Genomic DNA, 21,367 nt, shown 5'->3' with positions numbered 1-21,367 from the left:
CCTGGCTGCTTCTCCTACTTAATGTGTTTATGTGCTAAGGAATCCTTACAGAAAAAGGACAAGGGGGAAGAAGGGAGGTGTGCTAGGGTGCAGTGAGTGGCCTTCAGCAGCTGCTGAAACCTGGATTTTCAGGCTACAAGGCTCGGCGGTCATAGGGAGTCTGGTTGGCCTGAGCAGGCTGCCCTCTGGGATGGCTGAGGGCGTGGGTCCTGTGCTGAGGGTGCCCTTGCCGCCTGATGCCCAGCCTTGAAATTGGGCCTTAAGGTCACCACATTCTGAGCCTCATGGCCACCGTGTGCTGGGCAACATAGCAAGACCTCATCTCTACTAAAAAATTGTTTTAAATTAGCCGGGTGTAGTGGTGCACACCTGTAGTCCCAGCCACTCAGGAGGCTGAGGCTGGAGGATTTGAGCCCGGGAGGTCAAGGCTGCATTGAGCCTAATTTTTAGAGATAGGATCTTGCCCTGTCGCTCAGGCTACGTGCAGTGGTGATGGAGCAAGACCCTATCGCTAATTTTTTGTTTTCTTTCTTTCTTTCTCTCTCTCTCTCTCTCTCTCTGGGCACTGTCAGGGCTCTGCAAAGTTCTGCTGGAAAAGCTTGATTCCAGGGTGGCCCTCTTAGGAAGTGGATGGGACTCCCTCAGGGTGCTTGTGGAGGGCTGATGCTGGGAGCCAGACCCAGGCCAGACTCCACTAGACCTCATGCGTGGAGCAGGGCTAGCTAAGTAGGTGACTATTTCTGTCCCTCCATCTAGAGAGAAGCAAGGCCACAGCCGTGGCCCTGGGCAGTTTCCCGGCAGGTGGCCCGGCCGAGCTGTCGCTGAGACTCGGGGAGCCACTGACCATCGTCTCTGAGTAAGTCCATGGGCACTGGATACCTGAATATGCACTAATAGAGCCAGGCATGGTGGTGTGTGCCTGTAGCGCTAGCTGTCTGGGAGGCTTAGGTGGGAGAATCGCTGGAGCTCGGGAGCTCAAGGCTGCAATGAGCTATGATCAAGCCAGTGCACTCCAGCTTGGGTGACAGCAAGACCCTGTCATCTCTAAAATAAATGAATGGGCCAGGCGTGGTAGCTCACACCTGTAATCCCAGCACTTTGGGAGGCTGAGGTGGGCAGATCACCTGAGGTCAGGAATTCGAGACCAGCCTGGCCAACACGGTGAAACCCTGTCTCTACTAAAAATACAAAAATTAGCCGGGCTTGGTGGCAGACGCCTGTAATCCCAGCTACTTGGGAGGCTGAGGCAGGAGAATCACTTGAACCTGGGAGGCGGAGGTTGCAGTGAGCCGAGATCACGCCACTGCACTCCAGCCTGGGCGACAAGAGCAAAACTCTGTCTCAAAAAAAGAAAGGAAGGAAGGAATTAGAGATACTGTCCTGGGAGAAGGGGCCCTTCCCCCAGGTAGAAAAGCACAAGCCTTTGCTGAAGCGCTCACAGAAACCCTGTGGTGGAATTTCAGGCGGCTGGACACCCCCACAGGGAGAAGCAGTGGGTGGGCAGCGCCCTGTAGCAGGGAGCCTGGAATTGTGCATCTACCACCAGCCCCAGCCCTGACTCAGGAGGTACCTGGACAGGCTAGTGCAGGGAAGCCTGGGAAACAGGCAGGACAGGTGGCCACAGGATCCAGCCTGAGAGGGTCCTTGCAAGCCCTGAATGTGTGGTTGTCGGGGCCTTGGCTCATCTGAAAGAGGTGCCCCCACTCCTTTCTCTCTCCAGGGATGGAGACTGGTGGACGGTGCTGTCTGAAGTCTCAGGCAGAGAGTACAACATCCCCAGCGTCCACGTGGCCAAAGTCTCCCGTGGGTGAGTTCCCACCCAGGCCCGCCTTGCAGAGCTTCCTGCTTCCTCCTCCCACAAGAACTCCCCTTTATGCGCGGCTCTGCGCTGAGCAAAGCTGGGGATGGGGGAGAATCGAACCCAGGTCCTGCCCTCAAGAGGGGCAGACAGCTCATCCTAGCACAGGTTGGCCTGTGAGACGTGGGAGCCAGAGGAAGGGCTTGGGAAGGCCCACAGAGGAGGTGTGGAGCTCTGGGCTTTGGAGGTTGCCAGGATCTCGTGGTGGAAAACGCTGAAAAGTCCACGTAGGAGATGGCAGCATGTGGCGTGAGGGGCTGGCACAGTGGTGCGCACCTGTAGTCCCAGCTACTAGGGAGGCTGAGGTGGGAGGCTCATCTGAGCCTGGAAGGTCAAGGCTGCAGTGAGCCGTGATTGCGCCACTGCACTCTAGTCTAGGCCACAGAGCAGGAGCCTGTCTCAGTAAAAAAAGAAAAAAACAGAGGGGCAGCTCTTGGAAAGCTGAGGCTTAGAAATGTGAGTGGATAGAATCAGGGTGCTTTGGGGACTGAGCAGGGATAGCAGAGAGGCTGGGACCAACCCAGGTTACTTGGGGGAATGAGTTCTCCAGGCAGAGAAAGCTGAGGCTGTCCCCATGAGTTTGTCCTCCCAGGGCCCTGGAGCCAGGACTGGGAAGACAAAAATGGCATGGACCTCGGAGACCCTGAGCCCAGCTCTTCGTGGAGCAGATAGAACTCTGAGGCCCAGAGAGGGAGGGCCTTGTGAGGGTCACTCAGCGGTGGTGGTAAAATCTTGGCTTCCCTCTTCCTCCAGGCTGACCCTGTCCCTTGTCCCTCTCTTTCGCTCCGCCAGGTGGCTGTATGAGGGCCTGAGCAGGGAGAAAGCAGAGGAACTGCTGTTGTTACCTGGGAACCCTGGAGGGGCCTTCCTCATCCGGGAGAGCCAGACCAGGAGAGGTAAGTAAGCTCAGTGCCAGCCCAGGCCCTCCCTACGTGGAGATCTCAGAAAGGAGCCCACAGATATATGGCTGCAGGTGCGGCCCAGAAAATAGGCTTTGCCTGACTCCTCAGTCAACCAAGATTTCCTGAGCCCCAGCTCCGTGTCCTGCCCATATGAGCCATGTGGAGCCCAGGCTGGGGGAGATGGAGACAGGCCATGAAAGCAGAGGAGAGGCAGCTAACTTTGGAGCAATCAAGGGAGGCTTCATGGAGGAATGGACCATGAGTGGACCTGGAGGAGTGGACCTGGGATCCTGAGGGATGTTCCCACAGGATCCCAGGCAACAAGACACAGTGGTGCTGGGGTGGGCCAGCGGGCTGCACCTCGGGACAATAGGAGGTTAGAAGTGAGCAAGCTCCAGCACAGAGGCCTTGGATGCCGAGCTGAGAAGCTTTGGTTTTCTCCCAAGGCAGTGGGGTTGCTACTCAGCAGAGACACAGTGCTGGGCGTGTGTTTTGGGGGAAACGAGAGGATGCATTACAGGGACTCTCTGAGTGTGTTCTGTGGGCCACCTGCTTAGAAGTAGAGGAGATGGGGGGTCATTTTAGGGGACCCCGAAAATCGTATCCTTCTCTGAGAGGTTCACAATCCATGTTAACACAAGACTTCTTAAGGCGTTGCGTTTGCCTAACTGGGCATTTCCCAAGTGTTTCTGACACAGGAGTGTTTCATCATGCAGCACCTGTCATAGTCACTCCATGTTCATTCATTCAGCAAATGCTTCTCCAGCACCTATGATGTGGGGAGGCTTCAGGGAAGGACAGGACCTACTGTATGTGTCAGGCCTTAGGCATCTCTGCTGAGTGAGGTGGCCATGGTCCCTGCTCTCAGGGAGCTCCTGGGTCACTGGAAGCCAGTGTTCCATGGCACAGAGTTTGGGAAACATACCTCTATTTGAGATCCACAGTGATGCCAGGGCTTGCCCCTCCAATGCCAAGAGCCAAGTGTGATATGACTTGAGGGTGGGGCAGAAGGCCAAATGTGAAGGGCTGGAGTTCCTAGCCTTGGTGTCTAGCAGTCTGGCTGTCGTCTGCCATGTTGCTGCCATGAGAGCCTATCAGCAACAGAGCAAAAATCTGCATTTCTAAAAATAATACAGGCCGGGCACTGTGGCTCACACCTGTAATCCCAGCACTTTGGGAGGCTGAGGTGGGAGAATCACTTGTGCTCAGAAATTTGAGACCAGCCTAGCCAACATAATGAGACCAGTTCTCTACAAAAAAATTTAAAATGTAGTGAGGCATGGTGGTGCATGCCTGTAGTCCGAGCTACTTCGGAGGCTGAAGTGGGAGGATCACTTGAGTCCAGGAGTTCCAGGATGCAGTGAGCCATGATTGCACCACTGCACTCCAGCCTGGGCAACAGAGCCAGACTCCATCTTCAAAAAATAAAAGTGAATGTGAATGGCCCACAGTAGGGATCTAGGCTCAGCCAACACATTGGCAACTAGGATTTTTAATAGAGTATAGTCACAGAATTTCTCTGCGTTGACTAGGAGGTGATTCCTCCCTCCCCAAGACACAACATGATTCTGATCTCTTGGCAAAACGTTAAAATGGTGACAGGATCTCTTGGGTCAGTAGCCAGTCAGAGCTAGAAACCCACTGGAAGTCATCTCATGGATCCTCCTCGCTCCACTGTACAGACTGAAAAACTGGACCAAAGAGGAGTAGGAACGGGCCACATGCACATTCATGTGGGGCTTCTCCCACCCCAGGTGCAGGGTCTTTTGCAATCAAAACACAAAGTTGATTGTCTCTTTGATGACCCTGCCTCCCTCTGAGCTGCTGCCCCTGAGTCCTTTAAGGCAGAGGCAAAGAGGGATGTTGAAGGAGCAGCAGCCCCCACATTTGTGTTAAGCCCTTTAAGTGACTTAAAACAACGTATGGGGATTGTACTTCCATTGTCTTCATTTTACAGATGGAAAAACTGAGGCTTAGGGAAGAGAAATAATTTGCCTGGGGAAACACAGCTAGTAAGTGCAGAGCCAGGATTCAAACCCAGCCACACCTCCTCTCACTCCAGGCCCCCAAGAAAGGCCCACGTGGGACAGTAATGTTGGCACTGCAAGCATAGCAACAGACCAGGGAAGGGAGGTATCAGGAATGGACAGACCTCCTGGCGCCCGCCTTGATATGAACCAACTGTGATAGGCTGTCGGGACCCTTCGTTCTCTGCCTCAGTCTCCCTCCCAGGACCCTTTCCAGCTTCTTTGCCTCTCCTCTCCTGCCCTTGGGCGTTCTTGGGTTGACCTCTCTGAGGCCCCTCCTGCTATTTTCTAGGCAGCGTCAGCACCCCCACCTCACATACATCCATAGGCTGGTAGAGGGGCTGGGGAGGCCAGCCCAGCACAGCAGCTGCAAACAGGAAACCACAGCAGCGTTGCGGAGTGGAGCAGGGCCCCACTGCAGACTGTCCCCCGGAGCTTCAGAAGCCACAGGAAGTGCTCAGTGCTCAGCTCCCCTCCCCTGGCCCATTCTCTGGCCTGGGTCAGCCCCAAGAATATAGTGGCCGGCCCTTATGGCCACTCTGCCCCTTACCTAAAAAGACACAGATGCAAAGAGAAAACTCTGTGAGTGAGAAGAGAAAGCCGTATGGAGACTTTTTTTTTTTTTTTTGAGACAGAGTCTCACTGTGTCGCCCAGGCTGGCGTGAAGTGGCACATTTTGGCTCAGTGCAGCCTCTGCCTCCTGGGTTCAAGTGATTGTCATGCCTCAGCCTCCCTGGTAGCTGGGATTACAGGCGAGTGCTACCACACCGGGATAATTATTATACTTTTTTGAGACAGAGTCTCACTCTGTTGCCTAGGCTGGAGTGCAGTGGTGCGATCTCGGTTCACTGCAACCTCCACGTCCTGGGTTCAAGCGAGTCTCCTGCTTCAACCTCCTGAGTAGCTGGGATGACAGGCACATGCCACCATGCCCAACTAATTTTTGTTTTTAGTAGAGACAGGGTTTCATCATGTTGGCCAGGCTGATCTCAAACTCCTGACCTCAGATGATCCACCCACCTTGGCCTCCCAAAGTGCTGGGATTACAGGAGTAAGGCACTACACCGGACTATTTTTTTTTGTATTTTTAGTAGAAACGGGGTTTTGCCATGTTGGCCAGGCTGGTCTCAAACTCCTGACCCTCAGATAATCCGCCCACCTTGGCCTCCCAAAGTGCTAGGATACAGGCATGAGCCACCGCGCCCAGCGGGATCCATGAAGATCTTTAAAGACTCATAAGATCCACATAAGGCCTCACCTGAGGTCAGGAGTTTGAGACCAGCTTGGCCAACATGGCGAAACCCCATCTCTACTAAAAATACAAAAAAAATTAGCCGGGCATGGTGGCAGGTGCCTGTAATCCCAGCTACTCAGGAGGCTAAGGCTAGAGAATTGCTTGAACCTGGAGGTGGAGGTTGCAGTGAGCCGAGATCGCACCACTGCACTCCAGCCTGGGTGACAAAGCGAGACTATGTCTCAAAAAAAAAAAAAAAAAAAATCCTCATAATTACCGGGACTAAGGTCTCCAGGTCCCCATAGTCAATTCCAAAAGGTGATGGATCAGGATGCAGCTATTGTTATCAAAGAGGAAGATGAAAAATGTTAGTGCGGGGCGGGGGGGGGGGGGAGGAGAAAAAAAAGAAGAAATTTGCCAATTTTCCAGGAAAGGTAAAATTTTCCTGCGGGTCATGGTTGATTTGTGGGTCAAGAAATCAGTTTAGGGGCCAGGTGCAGTGTCTCACACCTGTAATCCCAGCACATTGTGAGGCCAAGGCAAGAGGATCACTTGAGTCCAGGAGTTCAAAACCAGTCTGGGCAACAAAGGGAGACCCCCATCACTTAAAAAAAAAAAAATTTTTTTTTAAGTTAGCTAGGTGTGGTGGCATGTGCGTGTTGTCTAAGCTACTTGGGAGGCTGAGGCAGGAGGATCACTTAAGCCCAAGAAGTCGATGCTGCAGTGAGCTATGATCACACCACTGGACTCCAGCCTGGGTGACAGACCAAGACCCTGTCTCAAATAAATAAATAAATTCAATAAATCAACACTGATGCCTGTACCCCACCTCCAGGGTTTCTGATCTCACTGGTCAGGGATGTGGCCTGCACACTGTAAAAGCTGCCCAGGTGATTCTGATGGGTAGCCAGGGTCGGAACCCACTAATTTAGTGCGTCTGGACCAGTGCGTGTTTGTAGTGAAATTGAGCAGAGAACATGACCATGGTTGGGGTAAATATTGCGTCATAAAACTTTTGTTTCAGATTTTTTATAAGGTGTGTCCTGGGTCACAGTGTAAACTTTTATACTGTGGTTTGACACCACGGTGACTCTAGGGGCCCAAGTGACGTCATAGAACAGTGGTTCTCAGACTTGAGTGTACAGGACTCATCAGGGGAACTTGTTGACACTGTAGACTTGTGGGCCCTACCGCAGACCTAACTGAATCAGACTTTTGGGGGCAGAGGTCAGAAATCTGCTTCTTGGACAGGCTCTCTGGATGGTTCTATTGTTCTCTTGAGTTTGAAAACAGAGTTCCAATCTAGGGAACCCAGAATGAAGTAATAAGAGACAATGTACTTTACATTATGCTCTTGTCTTATATAATGGGAATTAGCCATTGACCGAGTGAGTGAGTGATGCCAGGATCAGCTTTTCATTGGCCCAAAGGCACTGATTCCACACGAGCTTCAAGCCTGCGTGTGGACCAAGGAGGAAGGCCTGGGGCCCTGAGCTACCAGGAACACTAATCAGAGTCCGGAGCAGGAAGACCCCATCTTCCCAAGTCCTTCTGGCATACCTGGCTATATGATAGGCCTCGGGACAGCCATGGCCAGGCTCTAGTCAGGCCCCAAATCTTGCTCTGTGAAGGGGGCCTAGAAGCTTTGTGGAGGTCACAGGATTGTGCAGAGGTCAGCACAGGGTTAGGGACAGGCCCCAGCAGCAGCCCCTCTGGGCTGTCCTGCTGTATATCTGTTCTGTGTCAGGCACTATAAGGGAGATTGATGAGCAAGATATGGTTCCTGCCCCTGCAGGGCTCACCTCTGTCCGCTGTCAGTTGGGAAACACTTACTGAGCATCTCCTCCGAGTCAGGCCTGCTAAGTCATGGCTTTTGTCCTCAGGGTGCAGACAGTGGAGGGTGCAAGATTCAATCCCTAAAGCTTCTTAGAGGCCTCAGCAGAGAAGGTTCAGGAGGGTCCTGCTAGGCCCACTTCTCACATGCAGCTTCTTATCTGATCCCTCATCCCTCACTCCCAGCATCATCACTGGAATACCTGACCCCAGAGGTCCCAGAGGTGATGTTGCCTAAGCCTGCTGGAGCTTTCTGAAATGAGGACCTTATACTTGGCCTTTCTTTCTGGTGGGTCCTCCTCTAGGCCCCGCATCCAGCCACAGCTTCCACTGTTCCCTCTGGACCCTCTGCCCACCAGCCACTCTGTAAACATACCTTGTTCTTTCTACCGCTGCATCCTTACACATACCCCTCCCTCCATCTGGAAAGCCTGCCCTCCGCTTCTCCTCACGGCAAACTCACACTCATCCTTCACCATTCTTTCCAGTGGGACTTTCCCAGACTATCGCCTTCCCAGACTATCACCTACCCAGGCTATCGCCTTCCCAGGCTATCGCCTTCCCATACTATGTCAATTTTTGTTCTCAACTCCCATAGCATCTTGAAAATACCTCTTCTGTAGCTGTAATAGGTTTATTTCTTTTCTTTTCCTCTTTTTTTTTTTTTTTTTTTTTTTTTTTTTTTTTTTTGAGATGGAGTCTTGCTGTCGCCCAGGCTGGAGTGCAGTTGGCGGGATCTCGGCTCACTGCAAGCTCCGCCTCCCGGTTTCACGCCATTCTCCTGCCTCAGCCTCCCGAGTAGCTGGGACCACAGGCGCCTGCCACCACACCCAGCTAATTTTTTGTATTAGTAGAGATGGGGTTTCACCGTGTTAGCCAGGATGGTCTCGATCTCCTGACCTTGTGATCTGCCCGTCTGGGCCTCCCAAAGTGCTGGGATTACAGGCATGAGCCACCGCGCCCAGACTTTTTTTTTTTTTTAAGACAGGGTCACCCAAGCTGGAGTGCGGTGGCACTATCTCGGCTCACTGCAACCTCCGCCTCCCAGGCCCAAGCGATTCTCCCACCTCAGCCTCCTGAGTAGCTGGGACTACAGGTGAACGCTCCCACACCCTGCGAATTTTTGTGGTTTTTTTTTTTGTTTTTTTTTTAGACGGAGTCTCGTTCTGTCATTGGGCTGGAGTGCAGTGGCACAATCTCGGCTCATTGCAACCTATGCCTCCTGGGTTCAAGCAATTCTCCTGCCTCAGCCTCCCGAGTAGCTAGGATTACAGGTGCGTGCCACCACACCCAGCTAATTTTTGTATTTTTAGTAGAGACAGGGTTTCACCATGTTGGCCAGGATGGTCTTGATCTCTTGACCTTGTGATCTACCCACCTTGGCATCGTAAAGTGCTGGGATTACAGGCATGAGCCACTGCGCCCAGCTGTATTTTTTTTTAAAGTCAGGGTTTTGCCACGTTGCCCTGGCTGGTCTTGAACTCCTGACCTCAAGTGATCCACCCACCTTGGCCTCCCAAAGTGCTCAGATTACAGGCGTGACCCACCATGTCTGGCCCAGGTAATTTTTGTATTTTGAGTAGAAACAGGGTTTGGCCATGTTGCCCAGGCTAGTCTCGAACTTCTGACCTCAGGTGATCTGCCCACCTTGGCCTTCCAAAGTGCTGGGTTTATAGGCATGAGCCACCACACCCAGCTTTTTTTTTTTTTTTTTTGACAGGATCTCACTCTATTGCCCAGGCTGGAGTGCAGTGGCACAATCATGGTTCACTGCAGTCTTGAACTTGTGGGCTCAAGTGATCCTCCCACCTCAGCTTCTTGAGTAGCTGGAACTACAGGCGTGCACCACCATGCCTAACTTTTAAATTTTTGTAGAGACAGGATCTCACTCTATTGCCCAGGCTGGTCTCGAACTCCTGGGCTCAAGCGATCCTCCCGCCTTAGACTTCCCAAGTGCTGGGATTACAGGCATGAGCCACCACAGCTGGCTAAATTTATTTCCTAAAACAAAATCATGGCCGGGCACAGTGGCTCATGCCTGTAATCCCAGCACTTTGAGAGGCCGAGGCGGGGGAATCACCTGAGGTCAGAGTTCGAGACCAGCCTGGCTAACATGGTGAAACCCCATCTCTATTAAAAATACAAAAAAATTAGACAGGCATGGTGGCAGGTACCTATAATGGCAGCTATTCAGGAGGCTGAGGCAGGAGAATTGCTTGAAACCAGGAGGTGGAGGTTGCAGTGAGCCGAGATCATGCAATTGCGTTCCAGGCTGGGCAACAAGAGCAAAACTCCATCTCAAAAAAAAAAAAAAAAAAAAAAAAAAAAAAAAAAATCATCAGGGTACGTGGTCTGATGAGAATAATACAGGAACTAAATACTTGAAATGAGGACCATTAAGGAAAATCCCAGCTGTGGATGTGCTGACAAGACAGCACTTATTTCCCCGAGTGTGATGATTTCATACCTGTGTCTGGGCCCAGAGCAGAGTGTCCAGCATGTGGTGGGTGCTCAGCAGATGTTTACTGAATAAATGAATGAGCAGGTGAGCACACCTATGCATGTTGAGAGGGGGAGAGAGGATGAAGAGCTGGGAGAGACTGCCCCCCAGACAGGAAGATTCAGGCTGTTTGTAGCATCAGTTCCAAGGACAGAACCAAAGTCACCTCCTCATCACCCCTAGTGACCTGCTCCCCTGTCAGTCACCTGGACCTGTGTGCCCCACAGCACCCCATCTTCAGCTCAGGGCTGGCTCTGGGTGGGCCCTCTGTCCTCAGGGAAGGGTAGGTCTTAGTAAATGCTCAATATGTGTTTGCTGCAAATCATGCAATGATAGGCCTTCAAGAATCATTCCCAACACCATCTGTGCTCACAGACAGTAGGAGTGCAAGTGGTGATGAGCTCTCCTTAAAACTGCTTGTAATCGTGGCTCTGTCCGAGTGTTTACCACAGAGACTCAGTCATTCATTCAACAAATAGATACTGTGTGCTGACTTTGTGCCAGGCACTGTTCAAAACACCAGAGATTCTGCAGTATGAAAAGCAAGATTCCTGGCCACAATCTAGTTGGCAAGGTGGACAGTAAACAAATAAGAAAAGAGTGTGAGAGTGATAAGTGCCAAGAGGAAACAAAGCAGCGTTCAGAGGACACAGAGTGCCAGGGTGTGAGTGTGAGTACAGGCCTCAGGGAGGCGCGTCCTCAGCAGGCAGTCAAGGAAGACAGGATGAGGGGAGTTTAGAGTCAGGTCACACAGAGCCTTTCCAGGGAGAGGACTTGGGATTGATTTTAAGTGTGACAGGGAGGATTCTGAGTAGGGGCATGAGATGACCTGACCCCTCCTGCCTGCTGAGAAGAGAGGATGCCGCGCAGGAAGCTGTAGTAGGCTCTCTCCAGGTGAGAAGTGGTTGGATCTTAGCTGTGTTCTGACCACACCCAACAGGGCTTTCTGTTGGGCTGGATGTGAGGCTGAGACAGGAAGCAATCAGGAATGGATGACTCCTGACCTCTTTATCCCTGAGACCACCAACCAGATCCCAAGTGTAGCTACCCTTTCTGATTCTAATAACTGTCGTGACAGTGGCTGGGGTGGGTGGTTCAAGAACCATGCAAAAGTTATAAGGTCTTGGTCACTAGTTCAGCTGGGTTGGTTGGCCTTCTGGGCCTATTTTCAAACATTTAGCGCATTCCCAGCCACAGAATTTTTTAGGGTTACAGCACAGCTCAAGAAGAGACTCTTCTCAAAGGTACAGAATACAGGCCAGGCGTGGTGGTGCACACCTATAGCCCCAGCTACTTGGGAGGCTGAGGCAACAGGATCACCCAAGCCCAGGAGTTTGAGGCCTGCCTGAGCAACACAGTGAAACTGTCTCTAAAAAAGAAAAAGAAAAAAAAAAATAAAGGTACAAAGGTCAAAGGGCTCCCAGTCAGGCAAAGAAAACAAAGAAAAGGAAGCAGAGACCCTACTGGGGTCAATACACTTCTCAAAGCATATTGACTCTGGGTCACCTTACTAAATTTACTTTTAGTTCTAGTAGCTTTTTGGCAGATTCCTTATGATTATCTACATATGATTGTATTATCTGTAAGTAAAGGCAGCTGTATTATTTTCCAATCCATATACTTTATTTTTCTTGTGTTATTGCACTTGTTAGGACCTTTAGTACAACACTGAGTAGAAGCGGTAAGAACATTATTGCTTTGTTTCCAATCTTAGATGAGAAAATAATCAATCTTTCCTATTAAGCATGCTGTCGATTTTTTTTTTTTTGAGATGTAATGTCACTCTGTCACCCAGGCTGGAGTGCAGTGGCCTGATCTCGGCTCACTGCAACCTCCGCCTCCTGGTTCAAACAATACCTTGCCTCAGCCTCTGGAGTACCTGAGATTACAGGCACACGCCATCATGCCCAGCTAATTTTTCTATTTTTGTAGAGATGGGGGTTTCAACTTGTTGGCCAGGCTGGTCTTGAACTCCTGGCCTCAGGTGATCCGCAAGCCTCGGCCTCCCAAAGTGTTGGGATTACAGGCATGAGCCACTGCACCTGGCCTTAGCTGTAGATTTTTCACAGATGCTTTGTATCAGGTACCCTTCTGTGGTAGGCAGAATCATCATCCCCCCCAACAATGTTCAGGTCCTGATCTGCAGCACCTGTGAATATGTTACCTTACGTTGCAAAAAGAGTTTGCAGATGTGATTAAGGATTTTGAGATGGGAAGGTTATTTTGGATTGTCCAGATGGACCCAATATAATCACCAGGATGCTTATGAGAGGGAGGTAGGAGGGTGAGAGTTAGAGACAGGAAGATGCTACTGGCTGTGAAGACTGAGGAAGGGGCCATGAGCAGAGGGATACATATGGCTTCTAGAAACTGGAAAAGAAAAGGGAATGGATTTCTTCTCTAGAGTCTGCAAAAGGAACACTGCCCTGCTGACACCTTGATTTTTGTCCAGTGAAACTCATTTCAGACTTCTAACCTCCAGAACTGTAAAATAATAATTTGTGTTATTTTAAGCTGCTGAATTGATGGTAATTTGTCACACCAGCAATAGGAAACTAACATATTCTATTCATCGTTTTCTGCTTTTTTTTTTTTTAATCATGAAGGGTGTTGAATTTTGTCAAATGATTTTTCTGCATTTTTTCAGGTGATCGTGGTTTTTCAGTTTTTTGTTTTTTTGTTTGAGACGGAGTCTCGCTCTGTTGCCCAGGCTGAGTCACCACAACCTCTGTTTTCCAGGTTCAAGAGATACTCCTGCCTCAGCCTCCCGAGTAGCTGGGACAACAGGCGCATGCCACCATGCCCAGCTAATTTTTTTTTTTTTTTTTTTTTTGAGATCGAGTCTTGCTCTGTCACCCAGGCTAGAGTGCAGTGGCATGATCTTGGCTCACTGCAACTTCCACCATGGGTTGGCCAGGCTGGTCTTGAACTCCTGGCCTCAGGTGATCCACCTGCCTCGGCCTTCCAAAGCGCTGGGATTACAGGTGTGAGCCACCGCACCCAGCCAATGTTCAGTTATTGATTGATTGAGACAGAGTCTTCCTCTGTTGGCTAGGCTGGAGTGTAGTGGCACAGTCATGGCTCACTGCAGCCTCAACGTCACAGGCTCAAACGATTCTCCTGCCTCAGCCTCTGGAGTAGCTGGGACCACAGGCATGTACCACCATGCCTGGCTAATTTTTAAATTTTTTGTAGAGAAAGACTCTCACCATGTTATCCAGGCTTGTCTCAAATTCCTGGGTGGGCTTAAGTGATTCTCCCACCTCCGCCTCCCAAAGTTCTTGGGTTACAGGCATTAGCCATTGTCCCTGGCCAATGTTTAGTTCTTATTTTTAAAATAAATTTTAATTTTACATTTATCCTCATTGTTAAGCAAGTGATGTTCAGTTTTTGTTTTTTGTTTTGTTTTGTTTTTTTTGAGATGGAGTCTTGCTCTGTCACCCAGGCTGGAGTGCAGTGGCGCGATCTCGGCTCACTGCAACCTCTGCCTCCCGGGTTCAAGCGATTCTCCTGCAGAGATCCTGCAGTGAGCCGAGATCGCGCCACTGCACTTCAGCCTGGTGACACAGCAAGACTCCGTCTCAAAAAAAACAACAACACTATAGCCTTTTTCTGCTGTTTTTAGAACCTTCTGCTACTATATCTACCACTTCCACCACCACATCCATAAGCACCACCATAGGGACTGCCTGAGCTTCTTCCACCAAAACTGCCTCCTTTCATAGGTCCATAATTTGATTGCTGTTGTCCACTATAATTGCTAAAATCATTATAGTTCCCATCACCACCATAGTTACCAGCGCCAAAATTTCCTCCTTCATTGTAACCATCATATCCTCCGCCACCGCCACCATATCCACCACCTTGGTTTTCATATCTTGCTCCACCACCACAGCAGCCCCGTCTACTGCTATAAGCAGGCTCACCATCATTGATGCCACCATCACCTCCTCCATAACTACCTCTGCTACCACCATCTCCACCACCCCAGCCTTCTCTTCCACCAAAGTTTCCACTACAGCCAAAATTACCTCTACCACCTCCAAAGTTTCCTCTGTAACCTGTAAAATTGCCAGATCCACCTCCACGACTACTTACCATCCAGTAGGCTACCTCTGTTATTTAGTAAGGGCCTTTTTCACTTCACCATTATGCCCATTAACAGTGTGGTATTTCTGGCTGGGCGCGGTGGCTCGCACCTGTAATCCCAGCACTTTGGGAGGCCTAGGCGGGTGGATCACAAGGTCAGGAGTTCGAGACCAGCCTGACCAACAAGGTGAAACCCTGTTTCTACTAAAAATGCAAAAATTAGCCAGGCATGGTGGTGCACACCTGTAATCCCAGCTATTCAGGAGGCTGAGGCAGGAGAATCCCTTGAACCTGGGAAGCAGAGGGTGTAGTAAACCTAGATTGCACCACTGTACTCCAGCATGGGCAACAGACGGAGACTCTGTCTCAAAAAAAAAAAAAAAAAAAAAAAAAAAAAGCCAGTGTGGTATTTCCGAACAATTTTATCAACTATATCTTGATCATCAAGTTACAAAAGCAAATCCTTTTTTCGACTCTGCCTGTCTTCCGTAACTTCTATGGTTTTAATCTTGCCATACTTTTCAGAGGTCTCTCAAATTATATTCTTCTGTATCTTCTTTATTTTATTTATTTTATTTTTTTGAGACAGAGTCAAGCTCTGTTGCCCAGGCTGGAGTACAGTGGCGCAATCTCGGCTCACTGCAACCTCTGCCTCCTCGGTTCAAGTGATTCTTAGCTCCCTGAGTAGCTGGGATTACAGGCGCCCACCACCATGCTCAGCTAATTTTTGTATTTTTAGTAGAGACGGGGTTTCACCATGTTAGCCAGGCTGGTCTTGAACTCCTGACCTCGTGATCTGCCCGCCTTGGCCTCCCAAAGTGCTGGGATTACAGGTGTGAGCCACCGCGCCCAGCATTGTTTTTATTTTTTCTTGAGGTGGAATCTCGTTCTGTCGCCCAGGCTGGAGTGCAGTGGCATAATAATTGCCTCTGCCTCCTGGGTTCATGTGATTCTCCTGCCTCAGCCTCCTGAGTAGCTGCAACTATCGGCTCACACCACCACACCTGGTTAATTAAAAAAAAAAATTTTTTTTTGGCCGGGCGCGGTGGCTCACACCTGTAATCCCAGCACTTTGGGAGGCCGAGACAGGTGGATCACAAGGTCAGGAGATCGAGACCATCCTGGCTAACATGGTGAAACCCCGTTTCTACTAAAAATACAAAAAAAATAGCCAGGTGTGGTGACAGGCACCTGTAGTCCCAGCTATTTGGGAGGCTGAGACAGGAGAATGGCGTGAACCCAGGAGGCAGAGCTTGCAGTGAGCCGAGATGGCGCCACTGCACTCCAGCCTGGGCGAGAGAGCGAGACTCTGTCTCAAAAAAAAAAAAAAAAATTTGTACAGACATGGGAAGGGGGTCTCTATGTTGGCCAGGCTGGTCTTTAATTCTTAGCCTCAAGTGACCCTCACACTTCAGTCTCTCCAATTTTTTTTTTTGACACAGAGTCTTGCTATATCGCCCAGGCTGGAGTGCAGTGGCATGATCTTGGCTCACTGCAACCTCCTGCTCCCAGGTTCAAGCAATTCTCCTGCCTCAGTCTCCCAAGTAGCTGGGATTACAGGTGTGTGCCACCATGCCTGGCTAATTTTTGTATTTTTAGTAGAGATGGGGTTTCACCATGTTGGCCAGGCTGGTCTTGAACTCCTGACCTCAGGTGATCCACCCACCTCAGCCTCCCAAAGTGCTAGGATTACAGGTGTGAGCCACCGCACCCAGCCTTTTTTTTTTTTTTCCCCCAGAGTCTCACTCCATTGCCCAAGCTGGAGTGCAGTCGCGTGATCTCAGCTTACTGCAACCTCCACCTCACAGGTTCAAGCAATTCTCTTGCTTCAGCCTCCCGAGTAGCTGGAATTACTGGCACCAAGCCTGGCTAATTTTTTTGTATTTTTTGTAGAGATGGGGTTTCACCATGTTAGTCAGACTCATCTCAATCTCTTGACCTCAAATGATCTGCCCACCTCAACCTCCCAAAGTGTTGGGATTACAGGCGTGAGCCACCAAACCTGGCTTCTAGATACTTTTTTTTTTTTTTGAGATGGAGTTCACTCTTGTTCCCTAGGCTGTAGTGAAATGGTACAATCTCGGCTCACTGCAATCTCCGCCGCCTGGGTTCAAGCAGTTCTCCTGCCTCAGCCTCTCAAGTAGCTGGGATTTACAGGCATGTGCCACCATACCTAGCTAATTTTATATTTTTAGTACAGATGGGGTTTCACCTTGTTGGTCAGGCTGGTCTTGAACTCCTGACCTCAGGTGATCCAACAGCCTCTGCCTCCCAAAGTGCTGGGATTACAGGCTTGAGCCACTGCGCCCGGCCTAGATACCTTTTCCTTATTAATTTCTAATTTAATTCCATTGTGGCCAGACAACATATTTTTAATGATTTCAATCCTTTTAAATTTGTTGGCCGGGCGCAGTGGCTCACAGCTGTAATCCCAGCACTTTGAGAGGCCAAGGTGGGCAGATCATGAGGTCAGGAGTTCAAGACCAACCTGGCCAACATAGTGAAACCCCATCTCTACTAAAAAAACAAAAAAATAGCTGGGCATGGTGGCACGTGCCTGTAGTCCCAGCTACTTGGGAGGCTGAGGCAGGAGAATCACCTGAACCTGAAAGGCGGAGGTTGTGGTGAGTCAAGATCATGCCACTGCACTCCAGTCTTTTGAATTCTATTGTCTGATATTAATATCCCACTAATATTCTCCCATTAATAAGCCATTCTAGCTTACTTATTTATGGTTGTCTGCATGATATATCTTTTTTCCATCTTTTTACTTTTAGCCTTTTTTTTTTTTTTTGAGACGGAGTCTCGCTCTGTCACCCAGGCTGGAGTGCAGTGGCGCGATCTCACCTCACTGCAACCTCTGCCTCCTGGGTTCATGCCATTCTCCTGCCTCAGCCTCCCGAGTAGCTGGGACTACAGGCGCCGCCACCACGCCCGGCTAATTTTTTGTATTTTTAGTAGAGCCAGGGTTTCACCGTGTTAGCCAGGATGATCTTGATCTCCTGACCTCGTGATCTGCCCGCCTCAGCCTCTCAAAGTGCTGGGATTACAGGCTTGAGCCACCGCGCCTGGACTAATTTTTTTTTTTTTTGAGACGGAGTCTCACTCTGTCGCCCAGGCTGTAGTGCAGTGGCCGATCTCGGCTCACTGCAACCTCCGCCTCCTGGGTTCAAGCGAGTCTCCTGCCTCAGCCTCCCGAGTAGCTGGGATTACAGGCGCACGCCACCATGCCTGGCTAATTTTTTGTATTTTCAGTAGAGATGGGGTTTCACTGTGTTAGCCAGGCTGGTCTTGATCTCCTGACCTTGTGATCCGCCTGCCTTGGCCTCCCAAAGTGCTGGGATTATAGGCGTGAGCCACCGCGCCCAGCCCGTTAACTTTTGTTTTAATTTTTTTTTTTTTTTTTTTTTTTTTTGAGACAGGGTTTCACTCTGTCATCCAGACTGGAGTGCAGTGGCACAATCTTGGCTCACCGCAACCTGCGCCTCCCGGGCTCAAGCAATCCCCCTGCCTCAGCCTTCTGAGTAGCTGGGACTACAGGCATGAGCCACTCTGCCCAGCCTTGTTTATTTATTTTTTTAATTGAGATGGGAGTCTTGCTCTGTTGCCCAGGCTGTAGTGCAGTGGTGCGATCTCGGCTCACTGCAACCTGTCTCCTGCGTTCAAGCAATTCTCCTGCCTCAACCTCCCAAGTAGCTGGGACTACAGGCACACACCACCACACCTGGCTAATTTTTTTTTTTTTTTTTTGTATTTTTAGTAGAGGCAGGGTTTCGCCACATTGGTCAGGCTGTTCTTGAGCTCCTGACCTCAGGTGATCCGCCCACCTCGGCCTCCCAAAGTGCCGGGATTAAAGGCGTGAGCCACTGCACCCGTCCCCGGCCTTGGGTTTATTTATTTATTTATAGAGTCTTGCTCTGTTGCCAAGGCTGGACTGCAGTGGCACAATCTCAGCTCACTGCAACCTCTGCCTCCTGGGTTCAAGTGATTCTCCTGCCTTAGCCTTCCAAGTAGCTCGGACTACAGGTGTGCACCACCACACCCAGCTAACTTTGGTATTTTTAGTAGAGATGGGGTTTCACCACGTTGGCCAGGGTGGTCTCGAACTGGGATTACAGGCGTGAGCCACTGCCCCTAGCCTGTTTTAATATTTTAAATGTGCTTATATGGCCAGGCACGGGGTGGCTCACGCCTATAATCCCAAGTACTCAGGAGGCTGAGGCAAGAGGACTGTTTGAGCCCAGGAGCTGTGATCATGCCACTGCACGCCATCTGGGCAACAGAGCGAGAGCATGGCTCTAAAAATAAATTAAAATCTGGCTGGGCGCGGTGGCTCATGCCTGTAATCCCAGCACTTTGGGAGGTGAGGCAGGCGGATCATGAGGTCAAGAGTTCGAGACCAGCCTGGCAAATATGGTGAAACCCTGTCTCTACCAAAAATACAAAAAATTAGCCGGGCGTGGTGGTGGCAGGCGCCTGTAGTCCCAGCTACTCGGGAGGCTGAGGCAGGGGAATCACTTCAACCCAGGAGGCGGAGGTTGCAGTGAGCCGAGATTGCACCACTGCACTCCAGCCTGGGCAACAGAGGGAGACTCTGTCTCCAAAAAAAAAAAAAAAAAGAAAATTAAAATCAAATAAAAAATGAAAAAATGAAAAAATGAAACATGCAAAGCTGGTGAAACTGTCACATTCATCAGTGTATGTAATGTATACATGTAGGTTGAGAAGCACTAATAAAACTGACATCCACGTGCCCACTTGCCAGCTGAAATTACCTAACAAGCCCTTTGTAGCCCCCTCTCATGCTTCACTGTGTTAATCATTCAGTTGCTTTTCTTCAGAGCTTTGCCGTGTGTGCCTGTGCAACATATAATGTCATGTTGGCTATCTTTGAACTTTAAATAGAATCAGGCTGAATGTATGCTCTGTAATGTTTTTCTGCTTAATTTCCAAGATTTCCTTATGCTTATATGTAGCAGTTATTAATTTTTACTGCTGTATAGCACTACACTCTATAATCCACAATTTATTCTACTCTTGAGCACAAACGGGCTGTTTGCCGTTTTTGACTTTTACAAACAATGCCGCTATGCATATTGCTTGTGTGCTTCTGAGGTATTGTGCCTGGGAAGAACTGCTGGGTTGTAAGGTACGTGCATGTTCAGCTCATCTAGTTAATGCCAAACTGTTTCCAAGGTGGCTTGTACTAATTTCTCTTCCACCAGCAGGGTGGGAGGTCCTACTTCTCCACTTCCTTGCCAGCATCTTCTTGACAGTGTTTTCGCATCCTAACATATCTGCCACCTGAGTCTTTGTAAGAACAGCCAACGCTGAATGTTCACTCACACAGTGCCAGACCCTGTACTGAGGGCTCTGTGTGTGATTTGATTTCACCCTCACAAGACCCCCATCTATTATGAACGTATTATTGATGTCCAAGAGAGCAAGTCTTTGTCCTGCTTCTGCCCCAGACACTTCCCTTCTGCCGGGGCCCCATGGTCACGTTGCCTGTCTTCGTTTCCCAGCCTGGGTGGGGCCGAGTCCCAGCAGGGCCTCTGTGCCACCCCTGGACCCCTTTCTCCTCAGGCTCTTACTCTCTGTCAGTCCGCCTCAGCCGCCCTGCATCCTGGGACCGGATCAGACACTACAGGATCCACCGCCTTGACAATGGCTGGCTGTACATCTCACCGCGCCTCACCTTCCCCTCACTCCAGGCCCTGGTGGACCATTACTCTGGTATGGCCTTTCCCTGCCTCCAGGACTAGGCTGGGATAGTCTGTGGGGAGAAGCAGGCAGTGGTGCCCTTGGATATTTTACCAGCTATGGAGTATTCAGACAGACAGAAGAGCGGCCTCCCCTATTTTCACGCCAGTCCCTATGCCAAGAAATGCAGGCTGGGAGCCCTGTCTTCACCTCGTGCCCTGGCAGAAAAGCCACAGACCTCCTGTGTAGGCTCAGGTCAGTACCTTGCCTACCACTCTGGTTCTGATTCAGAGCCCCTGGCAGCAGGCAGAGTTCTCTCCACAGGAACCGGGCACAGAGCTGCTGCTGTGTGGGATTCAATCCTGACTCTCCTTAGTACTTCCTGGTGCCTGTCCTTCAACAGACACTGGAAGATGCAGTCACTGGGCACAGCGTCAGGGCGCAGAGAGGGAAGAGCACTCTTGTGAAAACTCATTAGGGGTTTTCTGCAGGTCACTCCGTGTGGAAGTAGACAGTGAGTAGAAGTAGACTGAGCATTCCTTAGCTTTCTTCCCAAAGCAATTTCCTAACCAGAAACTTGAGCTCAAGAGGTCCATGAACTCACCCTAAATCATACAGTGACTGTCTCCCAAAAGTTAGCCCATAAAGACCTTTGACTACATCTGTCTCCATGAAACCAATAGCTTGGGGCTCATGTCCTATCACTCTTTGGTAACCATGCCCCCTCCTGCCAACTGCGGAGGGCTGTCAGGGTGAGGGCTGTTGGGGAGAAGTAAGGTGGAGTCAGCCATGTCAGGGATGGAGGTCTCTTCCTCAGAGCTGGCGGATGACATCTGCTGCCTACTCAAGGAGCCCTGTGTCCTGCAGAGGGCTGGCCCGCTCCCTGGCAAGGATATACCCCTACCTGTGACTGTGCAGAGGACACCACTCAACTGGAAAGAGCTGGACAGGTAAAGTCGGGGACTCCTGGAAACATGAAAGCAGGACCAAGAGTTAGAAGGACCCACCCCTTGGAACCCACAACCCGGAATGTACCTGTCACACTCAGGGACACCTGGCAGCTGGAGCCAGAGTGCACTGACTCAACTCCTGGAGCATGGCCCAGGCTCGACAGGTGGGGCTGGGGAAGCTGATCTGATAGGAGACAGGGGAGCCCCGTGAGGTCCTCAGCAGGAGTGAGGGGTTTTGAGAACAGTGCAATTTTGTGTGTAGTGAGTACAG

At 50.3% G+C, this 21,367-nt stretch overlaps 1 protein-coding gene across 4 annotated transcripts in view; it reads left to right on the top strand.

Annotated features, from left to right (window-relative positions):
- Nucleotides 1–21,367, top strand: part of SLA2 (Src like adaptor 2) — a 34,280-nt gene that overhangs the window by 11,405 nt on the left and 1,508 nt on the right. The window contains exons 3-7 of one of the 4 annotated variants that reach the window (XM_001137186.7): nt 757–856; nt 1,721–1,807; nt 2,651–2,754; nt 20,030–20,179; nt 20,964–21,096. In XM_001137186.7, the coding sequence (XP_001137186.1) occupies nt 757–856; nt 1,721–1,807; nt 2,651–2,754; nt 20,030–20,179; nt 20,964–21,096 (574 nt within the window). Of the gene's footprint in view, nt 1–756; nt 857–1,720; nt 1,808–2,650; nt 2,755–20,029; nt 20,180–20,963; nt 21,367 lie in introns of those variants that run through there. The other 3 variants (XM_001137099.7, XM_009437161.5, XM_016937873.4) reach the window with 3 other exon arrangements.

Source organism: Pan troglodytes, chromosome 21 (assembly GCF_028858775.2).
Source record: "Pan troglodytes isolate AG18354 chromosome 21, NHGRI_mPanTro3-v2.0_pri, whole genome shotgun sequence".
NCBI classification, from domain to species: domain Eukaryota; kingdom Metazoa; phylum Chordata; class Mammalia; order Primates; family Hominidae; genus Pan; species Pan troglodytes.
The sequence above is the reverse complement of the archived record's forward strand: the minus strand, read 5'-3'. Positions and strand labels throughout refer to the sequence as shown.